Below are 12,511 nucleotides of genomic sequence, written 5' to 3'. Positions count from 1 at the left end.
GCTGGCCCAAGGTCATCCAGAAGGCTTCATGTAAAGGAGTGGGGAATCAAAGTTGGTTCTCAAAATTAGAGCATGCTACTCATTTGAGGAAGCAGGGAAACAAGTCTAGTTCTCCAGTTTAGAGTCTTAAGCACTACTCCATGCTATCTCTCAAAGAACAGGTTGACAACTCATTACACTATATGTAGTATGTTAGCAGTGTATAGCAGCTAATTCTTTAGTCACTAGATATATTTGTTCAAGTAGCTAAGTTCAATGAATGCTGCATTTACTTCCTTATCAATGAATGCACCTATTAGTCATACAAGAAGACAACTCATACAGGTTGTTATTTTAGGAAAGAAAAGAAACAAGGATCTAAATTTCAAAGTAATGCATCAGAATCCTTTTGCCTTACCTTAGTGCCTATACAAGATTTTCCACGCTTATATTCCTTATGATTTGCTCTTTTATCTATTTTGTTCCATAAAGCTTTGGCCTTCCAACTAGTCACTTTTGATTTAAGTTTTGTATAAAAGCTCCTGTTGTCCAAAGGATCCAGCTCAAGTTGACGAATGAGGATATTAAAAGCCTGAATGGTACCTTTGCAGGTTGAGGCTTGCACAAAGTTTTCAAATAAATGGCCAGCTTGACTACATTTGTCATCATCTTTTTCTCCCATCTTCCAAGAATAAAGAGCGGAATATTCTAAAGGCATACTCTTAGATGGTGTTTCATTTGAAAGATACTATCATCAAGTTTTCTCAAACATGTTGCATCTGGAAGAAACCAAATAAGTCAAGTTAGTACCATGGCAGGACAATAAAATTCAAAAGCTTATTGACGATATATTAAGAAGCCAGTTGAATGCAAATCACATAGCAAGGGTGAAAACACATGAATACTGGATGCAATACAGCTGAAGTCCTCAGAAGTACATTACACAAGACCCACTGAACCAACTGAAGTTAAACAAGATCATGGGGGCTGGAGTATCAGTTTGGTTCTCCATAATACAGCTAATGTTGCAAGACTATTATGAGGAGTGTAAACCCTTCCCAGTCCTAATACTGTTTTACTCTTCTTATCAAAAATGTGGATTTGAATATGTAGATGAACCACATTATTGATATTTTAACATTTTATTTGTCATCTTGTAGATCTCTACTTGAACCAAAAGAAAGGAATAAAAATCATTCAGATTAGGACTGTCAATATTATATCAGTCGCCCAAACAGATTCCACAAAATATATGCCAAATTTCCCAGTAAATATGGCCAGTATCAGTATCCTCCAAGGTGGGGCAGCTGCTGAGGTCCAGGACCCAGCAGCACACACCCATTAACCCTACAAGCCCTCCCATCACCCCAACTCCTAGTGACATTCAATACTCGTCACCTTTGGGAGAAGAGCATACTGAGCTCCGCCCACACATCCCTGGAGGCCGGCTCCTGCAGAAGCCGGCTGGCCTGCAGGGAGGCCGGGAGGGGGGGGGGTGCGCAGCCTGCCTATGGTGCGCCCCACGTGACAGAAAGGCATGCGCCCGGGGACATGGGTATCCCCATGTTCCAAGGTCGGTACACCTCTGGTGACAGGTCTCCCACCTACACACAGTATGTGGGTAGGCTTTCATGGGGGCTTATGAATGGGGGGGGGTGATTGTGACATCTAGCCACACTGTGCCATGTCCTTTAAAACTTGCAAATGACCATACCAGCATTAGATCCTTGCATCACCCACCGCTAGCTAGGATTTAAATTGTGGCTGATATGAAGTTGTGCCATTATTTTTCCCAATAATTTTTGTTAAATATATAAGATGGCCTTAGAGGTTTCATATTAAAGGGAAAACACATTCAAGTAAGAAAGTAAATTTTCCGTTCCTGATGATTGTCTCTCCTTCCCACACACTGATATATCAGAAACCTAAAAATCATCTAATATACAAAGAAGCTAAGATGCCATCAAGAAACATCATAAAAATACAAACTTTAAAATCACATATCAACAAAGCAGTAATTACAATCATATCACTGCTTTGTTTTTCTCCAATCCAATTAGTGCTGTATGAAAGCTCAGCACTTGAACTCAGTTTAATAACTTAGAATACTGTTCAAACAAGGGCAAAGTACAGTTTGAGTCATACCAGACAGGCATTTACTCACAGCTTATGTATTTTCTTTAGTGTATCAAAGGTCAACGACTTATGTTTCACAAAGTCTGTCATTTAACATCAAGTTTACAGATGACATGCTACTATAAATCAGGTTGACAGTAACACAGAAGAGACTTTTCTGGCACACAGACAAAAAAAGGTTTCATATAATGGTACTTTGAGGATATTACCATAAAATTTGTCTCAAGCACCACCTATTTAAAACAGATTTTAAGTGTCTCCTGGGACATGCACATTTCTGTAGGATAATTTTTATTGAAGTCACTTTAAAACATCAGAACAAACATAGGTAGAACCTAAGCCAGATGCAAATCTCTGTATGTGTTTAAGGAATTGATATTTTACTTCCGAATGCCTACACATGAGAGATATTTCACCACCCATTCTGTTAAAATGGTAGGCCCAACACTGCAAACTTATTTTAAGACAAGCAGAAAAGCCCATTGTGAGGGAGATGCAATGGGCCTTAGCAAAGGGTGGAAGAGGAAGTGTCTCCCCCTGCAATGGGCTTTGCTGGGGGTGTAGTGGGCCCTTGACTAAACTCCCATGCCTCTTACCTGATTCTGGGTCTGTAGCTTGGAAATGGGAGAGGTTGGAGAGGTGTGGCTTGGGGTGAGTGGTAAGGTGAGTACAGGATGAGGAGTGGCTTTGCTGGGGGAAAGGGCAAGGTGAGACTTGGGGTAGGGGTAGGGTTGAAATGTGAGGCTTGGGTGGGGGGAGGGTTGAAATGTGAGGCTTGGGTGGAAGAGGGTTGGAAGGTGCGGTTAGGGGTGAGGATGGGGTGGGGGAGGATTGGATGTTGTGGCTGGGGTGGGGGAGGGTTGGAAGATGTGGCTGGGATGGAGAGAGGGTTGGAAGGTGTGGCTAGGGGAGGGGGTTGGAAGATGTGGCTTGGGTGGGGAGAGGATTGGAAGGTGAGTATTGAGATGGGGGAGAGTGGCAAGGGGGTGGGGAAGGTTAGAAGATGAGGCTTGAGTGGGAGAAGAGTAGAATTGGGATGGTTGGGGGAGATGGGAGAGGTTGTGTGGCCCACAGATCATCTGATCCATGGGCCAAGCTGTTTGTAGGGGTGGGGGAGATGGGAGGGCTTGTGCAGCCTGCGGATCAGATTATCTGCAGGCCAGGGTGTTTGTTGGGGTGGGGGGAAGGCAAGAAAACTTGTGTGGCCCTCATAGTAGCTGATCTGTGGGCCGAGTGTAGCGTGTTGACAAGGTTCAGCAGGGAGGGTGGGAACAGCTTGTGCCAAAGCTTGGCAAATCCTTAGATGAGTCAGAACGGGCCAGGCTGGTTGTTGGGAAGAGGCAGGAGGGCTTCTGTGGCCCCCTCTGGGAAAGGGATGGAATGTCCACCACCAATGGAGAAGCAGGACTCACTTTGTGAGTTGTGCTCCCCCATTGGTGGAGGGTTCCTCACTGGGCCATTCCATTCCGTAGCATTTTATTATGGGTAACAAAGCCTGACAATGTAGTAGACTTCTGGAAAATTAAGAAGGCAGTGGGTAAACTCTCCTAATGATTCCTGTGATGTAGAGCAGAATTTGTTCATTTACTTACATCATTTATTTATAAGGTTTTCAAGGCAAGATATGTTCATAAGTAGTTTGCTACTGCCTGCCTCTATGTAGTGCCAGTGTGGTGTAGTGATTAAGAGCAGTAGATTCTAATCTGGAGAACCAAGTTCGATTCTCCACTTCCCACATGAAGCCTTGGGGAAGTCACAGTTTTCTCAGAATTCTGTCAGCCCCACCTACCTCACAAGGTGACTGCTGATGGGGGAGGGGAGGAAAGGTGATTGCAAGCCGATATGAGACTCCTTTTGGTGGAGAAAAGAAGACCAACTCTTCTTCTTTCTAGTGCTCTCCCATTCAAACACTAACCAGGGCCAATCTTACTTAGCTTCCAAGACCTGACCACATTGGGCTATCCTGGACTATTCAGCTCAACTTATTCCATATTTCACTCTAAAAATCTTTGAATTAGTAACAACCAACCTGCAAAACAAAGATATCGGCAAACACAGTGAGCTACTGTGAAATGAGAGAGATGGTAAAGCTCGGTTACAAGACTTCCGCTTAGGATTCACCCCAAGCCATATAATAGCTAAAAAAGCTTCTCTTGAAGGTGCACCAATATTAGTTCTCATTTGACATGAATCTAGAAAGAGTCAATCCAGATATACTCTGAGCACAACGCAATTGAAGTGCAAACTAATGCAGTTGTCAATTTCTTCCCTGCAGAAGTGTTTTTTTCCTGTTCCCCCACAGCATTGTGGTATATTTATGAACCTCAGGGTGGGGGGGGGGGGGAGAACAGTACCCAAATGTTCCCTGATCTTTCTCAAACCTGCTTTGCTCCAGAGCTTTGGGAAAGACTGCAATAAAGCCTTCATGGCTGTCATGTGGGTGGGGAAATCTGGATTTTCTGGCTCCCCAGACTCTGTCCCCATGGCATAGGGCTTTTTTATTTCTAAAAAATCAACACTAGAATATTGCCATAACACTGCACCAATGGTATAGTAGCATCTATGAAGTCTCAGCTTTTATTAAAAATTAAGTCTCTGGATTCTTCCCTTGGAAAGATGTAAGGAAATCGGTGTGTCTTCATAAATGGACTAGAGAATTTTTTTAATGAAAGCTAAGAATTAAGAGAATCTGTTACACTTCTTGTTACAATGGAATAGTAATATAATAATATTTGAGTGCTGATTTTTTAAATTGCAAAAGTCCTGGTGGCTCAAAGGAGGAGGTGACCACTTCTGAGGGCTTGGGACAGGGAAACTGTGGGGAAAATTGCCAAACAGAAGCCTATTGCTACTGGGCTTTATCTGCAGCTGCACCATCAACATAGAAGCCACAACATTCCAGCCCTGTTAGGAAGACACCACTCTTAGCTGTTTTGGGTCTCTCAACTATTAAGGAGAATAGAGTACAGATTGCTGAACAAAATATACCCAAAGAACAAGATCCGCAAGTCGGTACTGTATTTGAAAAAGACTGTCTTTCAAGGTAAACATCTACATGGGAAGAGGAAAGATGTCAGAATCTGAGTCAGTGAGCAGGAAGGTAATTCAACTGAAAACTGAAAAACCTGCATCCGTGCTGGCTTCTTAACTACATTTCATTTTTTTAAATTAGTGATTTGCATTCACCTACTGTTATTATTGACTCTCAGATTACAACTGCACATCTTGCTACCTTCTTCCTTTAGGCAGAGGTTTTTTCCACCACTTAAATTCTATTCTTCTTTGAGATAGGCTACCTATCAGAAAGTATTTGAAGTTTCAGTTGTATTTTGCTATACTGCTTTGCTGTTTGTCCACCAGCCAAGTTGTTCTTTATGAATTCCTAACATTACAAAAGCAATATAAATTGGACAAGAGATATAAAGAGAGGCAATCTCAAAGAAATGTTGGTCCCAGGACACACAAGATCACCACAGAAGATTTAATGTTTCCTGATTCCTGAGAAGAAGCATTGTAGGCTGTTCTGTGAAGGTGGGAAGGCGAACAGGGAAATGGAGAGGCTGGTGCCAAGCCAGATGCCCCCACTGCCCCGCCTTGGTGTTGGTGTGGGGGAGGGCTGGAGGGGGAATGGGGATACTGGTGGCAGGCCAGGCAGGAGGGCAACTCGGGGTCCAGGGCAGCAGCTGGCTTTGGTGGACCAGGGGAGGTGAAGGCAGGAGCTGGACAGAAGCAAGGCCGGGGAAGTGAGAGAGCACTCCGAAGCTCTGTGCATCTTCCCCACCTCTAATAAAAGCAGAGTTCTAATTATCATGACTTCCTCTGGGTTAGCCTATATTTTTTATTTTTTATTTGTTTTTTGTTATTTTCTGATCTGTACACCGCTCTAAGCCCTCCGGGGGAGAACGGTTTATTAAGTCGAATGAATGAATGAATGAATGAATGAATGAATGAATGAATGAATGAATGAATGAATGAATGAATGAACTTTGCCCCGCTACACTGTCAGGCCCAGCATGGTGTTTGGGGCAGGGGATGTGGGATGTGGGAGGAGGAATGGGGAGGAAGATGCGGGGTCAGGCAGGAGGGTGACTTTGCCCCCACTGCCTCATTGAGCTCAGCTTGATGTTTGGGGTGGGAAAGGGGAGGCTGATGACTTTCTGCCACTGCCCTGCTGGGTCCGGCTTGGTGTTTCAGGTGGGGAGAAGTGGGAGGGGGAATGGAGAGGCTGGCTCAAGGCCAGGTGGGAAGGCGACTTTTTCCCACTGACCCACTGGGCTTGGCTTGATGTTTGGGGTGAGGAAAGAGGGAATGGAGAAGCCAAGCAGGAAAGCAGCTTGCCCTTGCTGCTCTGCTGGACCTGGCTTTGTGTTTTGGGGAGGGATGAGTGTTGTCAAGTGTATTACAAGTGTATGTCACCACAGTCCTAAAGGAGATAAATATTGTTTTTATGTAAACTACTTGCTGATGTCACATTGTGATGGGTTGAGCTGTTGATGAGCTATTTGTAAGTTAAATCTCCATTGCTTATATGCAACAGGTCACATGTCCTAAGTGGTTAAAAATAAATCCATGTTCCCCTTTTCTGTTCTGTTCCTGCCAAGGAACGGATGAAGAAAAATGTCGTGTTAATGTAATATGGCTAATTAGCATTTTTTTCAAAATTTTCTTTCCTATTTACATATAAACTTCCTTAGTTGGATTTTGCAACTCATGCATCTCAGCTTCTTGTTCTCCTAATTCTGCTAAGTATATCACTTTGCAAAGAAAAAACCCAACAATGAGGGGGAATGGGGAGGCTGGTGCCAGGCCAGGTGGAAGGGCAACTTGCCCCTGCTGCCCTGCTGGGTCCAGCTTGATGTTTGGAGGGAGGGAATGGGGAGGCTGGTGCTGGGCCAGGCTGGAGGGTGGTTTCCCACTACTGCCCTGCTGGACCCAGTTTGGGTGTCTGGGGCGGGGAAGGGGTTGGCAAGGGACTGGGAGGGTTCGTGCCAGGCTGGGTGGAAGGGTGGCTTGCCACCACTGCCCTGCCAGGCCTGGCTTGGTTTTAGGCTGGGGGGGAGGAGGGTTGGCATGTTACTGTGAGGGATAGTGCCAAGCCAGGAAGGAGAGCGCTTTGGCGTTTCTGCCCCATCAGGCGCTACTTGTTCTTTGCGGGGGGGGGGGACGTGTGGGGGACTGGAACACCAGGACAGAATGTGTGGCTCGAAGTGAGTTGTCATCACTTTTTCCATCCTTAGTTAATTTTGTATGATGATTTAGAGCTGCTATTTTCTTGACAGATTCTATGCCTTTAGCAGTTGGGCAACCAGTGCAGCTGTCAAGAAGAAAAGGGTACTAAAGGACCCCCTTCACATCAGCTGCTGACTTCAAGGCCTTAACATGCTTTAACTCTTTTCTGAACCAGATTTACTTGATGCTTCCAGGTTTGTCCAAACTGTGTTAATACTATGCACAAATAAAACCTAAACTAAGTAACAGCTGGTTGTGCAACACATCTGTCAGCAGCAAACTCTGATAAACCAGCAAGTCCATGATGGATACCCAGATGGATACCCAACCCAATTTTAAAAACTGTTGATAAATTGAAACCTGGTTCACATGAACATACACAAAATAGCAGGTTTTAGACAAGTTTTTGTGAATCTGTAAAACAGGAATTTGACATTCCCGGGCAGATAGAAGGAACACAAAACTCTTTTCTCATTCTTTCCACCATGTTTCTATGCAGCACAGTAAACTTACCACCATTTAGAATACAGAGCAGGATAACTCTCAGATAAATGAGGAGAATAAATCCTGTAAACATCATGTGAAGCTTCAGAACAACTCCTACAGAATGTCCTAATGCTGTTCACCTTTGTCTATGCTGACACAGCCTTCACTGCTGCATGCCAAACACGAGTTATGGCAGGTTAAAAGGCTGGACCTAATGAACTAGCAAATGAGAATGCCTCAGAGACAAGGTTGCTATCTAAACCAGGTCACTGTCTAATTACAACCTGCATAATGGCTAAGCCTCTTTTTTTTGTAAGAGCTGTTTTGACAAGCTATCAAGGAAGTTGAGTGTGTCAACATTTTCTCCCCTTGGAAATAGAGTAGATTAGTGCAACCAATGAGTATGCAACTGGACAAGATGTGTCAGATAATTAATGGCTATGTAAGTGCAGTATGCCAAGCAAACATAATGGAATGAACATCATGCCCAAATGGACACTTGGATGGTTAACATTATTGCATCAAGATACCAGCTTCACACAGGACAGTCTACAACTCCACCCTGCATTGGGTGTAATACTGGGAAATCTCCAAGCCCCACCTGGAGGTTGGAAAATCTAAATAAAAAGAAATAGCTTGTTTTACAGAAGAGGCTTGTGCAAATTTTTCTAAATTAAGACTGTAAAATGATGCAGCAATTTAGTAAAAGGAAGTTGTAATTTAGTAAAAATGTTGCATAGAACAACCTTTGGACACTATGCAATGTTTTCAAATTTTCCTGCTTCCTTGCATTTACTTTGCTAACATTAGGTTTTATCATTCTAAATAAGTACAATTTACAGTGTTACAAGAAAAATATTTAGCAAAACACTGACTGAAATAGTAAAAGCATGCTTCTAGATTACAGGAGCTAATAAGCTCATGAGCCAGGGTCCTGCATCCTGGTATGTCTGACATACATGAATATTGAGTATGGAATACTTAATACTATCTATTACATATATTTTACATACTTGTAGGTTTACGCTACACCACTGAACAGACACATACAGCAAGATGTGTATTAATTCCACTGGCACAAATGCTGCCTTTCAAAAATGCCACTCTAATTAAATGGCTAAGCAAAAGTAGACTCCGCCTTCTGGAAATGATTTCAACAGGTTTGCCCTATCCAAAATACCAAAACATTCTCACTAAAAGTTTCACTGCCTGCTCTTATTGCAGTCCCTTATTGTTCCCTTTGAAATTCTGACCATGCCATTAAAGGAGAGAAATTCAAATCTCCCTTTAAAAATGTCAGTCTTCCATAGGATGTTGCAAACTAATAGAATAACAAAAGAGGCTATTTTGTCTACTAAAAAGATTGCTATTGTATAAAAGCTTCTGACCCTTTTAACAACTGCACCATTAGCTACTTGTACATGTTTATAAAAATCCTGATAAATTAGACATATCTACTCACTTTTTTCTCTTGTAGTGTACACAATCCACTGTCCAAACTTGCATCATGTTACTGGGGAAATTAATCTGAAACAACATCTGTCATGTTCAAGCTATCAAGTGTGCTACATCAAAAAAACCTGCTGGATTAAAAATTGGCTGTCAAAACAGATTTAAGCATTTTATTCTGTCCTCTGTTGCATCTGGAAATAGAGGCGGTAATATTGAAACTTTCCACCTTGCTGCTGACCCTTGAAAATAGAAAAGTAAATATTGCAGATACTCTGAATACTGCAAATACTCTGAAGATGCCAGCCACAGATGTAGGTGAAATATTAGGAACAAGATCTACCAGACCACGGCCACAAAGCCCAGAAAACCCACAACAATTAAATACTGCAGAGTTTGATTCTCGCAATCAGTGGCCTTGCCTGCACAGGCATCAGCTTTTCTACGTCCTATTCTAATGTTCTACACCTTGTCTGTCCTTACAATTTTGCTCATGTAAAAAGGCAGTGACAGGTAGCTGGACTAAAAATGTGTCATGAGACTGTGATCCACCTTGTTCAATTTACACCTCCCCAAACTCTTGGATTCTACACTTATCCAGTTTACCTTAAAATTGGTCAAGTTATACTGATAGTTGGACATGAAGAAAGCCGACAAAAAGGAAGTAGATTCATTTGAAATGTGGTGGTGGAGGAGAATGTTACAGATTTCACAGACTGCCAAAAAGACAAATAAGTGGGTTCTAAATCAAATCAAACCTGAATTCTCCCTAGAAGCTAAAATGACTAAACTGAGGCTGTTGTACTTTGGTCACATTTATGAGAAGACTAAAGTGACTGGAAAAGATTACAATGCTGGGAAAAGTGGAAATCAGCAGGAAAAGAGGAAGACCCAACATAAGGTGGACTGACTATATAAAGAAAGCCACGGCCTTCAGATAACAAGACCTGAACAAGGCTGTAATGACAGGACATTTTGGAGGACTCTGATTTGTAGGGTCACCATGATTCAGAAGCAACTTCATGGCACACACACATTGTCCAATGACAAGGGCTTTAGCTAGTTGAACAACACTGTTCTATTTGAGACAATTATATCTGTTGGCAACTGAAAAATCATAAGTATTATAACCCAGGGAGATCTCCCCTCCCCATTACATCCATCTTCCATGGAGTCTTACAATAATAAAGGAGTGTCTCCAGGCCAATTTTAAATTAATCTTAGAAAGTGCTAGTGGATGCCTCTTATTTTCTACATAAATCTTCCCCAAGAATATCTGACTAGATAGAGTTTTTATATGCCTTTACATGTGAATATATTTTTCAGTGTATGTGTAACCCCCATGCTCAGAATGGGTTGACCCAGAAAGGGGTGGAGACTCAAAGCAGCAGAAGGCTGCAGAGCTCATAGTTTGGAGACAAGGCTACCAGACTCGGACCTTGGTTTCTTTTTGTGGTTGTAATGGGTGAGAATTCTCCTGGAAACCTTCATCATGTCGAATCCTGTTCATCAAGCCCTTGGAGTCTTCAGGAGCCAACCCACCTGCAAAGAAGAATTGGACTTGGCAGTATCAGTAGACTGTAAATATAAGGACTTGAAAATGCAACCTGAACAGGACCTTGAAATGTGATGTTAAATGTTGATGATTGATGTTAATATGTTAAGAAAGTAAAGCATTTTGTTTTTAAAATTTGTTGTTGCAAACTCATTCCAAGTTCTGCCCCACAGAACCCACAAGCTGAGGTTACATATGCAAAGTTTAGGCTTTCATATGGGCAAATTTCTACAGATTTGACCAGTAACTTTGAATTTGACTGACTGACTGACTGACTGACTGACTGACTGACTGACTGATGACCCTCCCCCAAGTGGCTCAGGGCGGTGAACAACCATAATATAAAATACAGCTTTAAAACACAGTATAAGAGAACTAAATATCACTTAATAAAACCAGGAACCATATAGCATTTGATGGCGTCATATCTCTCCCTCCTCCCCACCCTTGTGCCCACGGGAGGCCAGATGGAACGGTAGCGATGTTCTTAACCAGGCTGGCCAAATGCCTGGCGAAACAGGTACGTCTTACAGGCCCTGTGGAAACTCTGCAGGTCCCACAGGGCCCTGATGTCTCTTGGAAGCCTGTTCCACCAGGTGGGGGCCAGGGCTGTAAAAGCCCTGGCCCTTGTAGAGGCCAGCCTGATTGCTTTAGGGCCTGGGATCACCAATAGGTCCTCCTCCGAAGAACGGAGCGATATGGGGAGAGGCACACCCACAGGTATGCAGGTCCAAAGCCGCGAATGGCTTTGAAGGTCAAGACCAATACTTTAAACATGAAACAGTACTCGATCGGCAGCCAGTGTAGATGGTATAGGACCGGCGTAATCCGGTCCCTGCTCGATGTTCCCATAAGAAGCCTGGCTGCCGCATTCTGTACGAGTTTCAGTTTCCGGATCATGGCTAAAGGCAAGCCCGCATAGAGTGAGTTACAGTAGTCTAACCTGGAGGTGTCCATTGCATGAATCACAGAGGCCAGATCAGGATGGGAGAGATATGGGGCCAATTGCTGTGCCTGCCACAGATGGTAAAAAGCCGTCTGAGCTATTCGAATGACCTGGGCCTCCAGTGATAATGGTGGATCCAGAATCACCCCTAGGATTTTGGCGGATGAGGCTAACCATAAAGCCTCACCATGCAGCGTAGGAAGGCCAAAGGACACCGGACACTCCCTCGACCCAGCCACAGAACTTCCATCTTTGTAGGATTTAACTTCAGCCGACTTGCTCTCAACCAACCAGCAACAGCATCCAAACAATGCTGAAGAGCCTCAGGGGCTGAAGACGGGTGGCCCTCAATCGTGAACACGAGCTGTGTATCATCTGCATACTGATGACACCGAAGCCCAAAACTCCGGCCCAACCTTGCCAGGGGGTGCATGTAGATGTCAAAAAGTACTGGGGAGAGGATCACCCCCTGTGACACCCCACAGACTATGGGATGTCGACTAATAATGTCTATCAGATAGAGCCCTCCACTGGCTAAATCATGAGAAAACAAGTGAGAAAACATGTGATAGCACGTTTCTCAAACCACAGCTGGGTGGTTTCTACAACTGGGAGAATAGTAAACAATGGTCTTACTCTTAATTATTATAAAACATGCAGCATCTCTAAGTCTCTCCATTTCCCTTCCCTAACAGCACCATAGTGTCTCCCCTTTCTGCCCAGGAATATTA

The 12,511-nt window shown here is 43.4% G+C and overlaps 1 protein-coding gene across 7 annotated transcripts in view; it reads right to left on the bottom strand.

The window, feature by feature from the left end:
* MICAL2 (microtubule associated monooxygenase, calponin and LIM domain containing 2) overlaps positions 1–12,511 on the bottom strand; it is a 102,822-nt gene that overhangs the window by 77,972 nt on the left and 12,339 nt on the right. For all 7 annotated transcript variants that reach the window (XM_048485051.1, XM_048485053.1, XM_048485055.1 and 4 more), the window contains exon 2: positions 398–758. In XM_048485051.1, the coding sequence (XP_048341008.1) occupies positions 398–697 (300 nt within the window). In that variant the 5' untranslated portion in view covers positions 698–758. The remainder of the gene's footprint in view (positions 1–397; positions 759–12,511) is intronic.

The sequence above is a fragment of the Sphaerodactylus townsendi genome, linkage group LG02 (genome assembly GCF_021028975.2).
Source record: "Sphaerodactylus townsendi isolate TG3544 linkage group LG02, MPM_Stown_v2.3, whole genome shotgun sequence".
Classification (NCBI taxonomy): Eukaryota; Metazoa; Chordata; class Lepidosauria; order Squamata; family Sphaerodactylidae; genus Sphaerodactylus; species Sphaerodactylus townsendi.
This window is presented reverse-complemented; position numbering and strand designations above follow the sequence as displayed.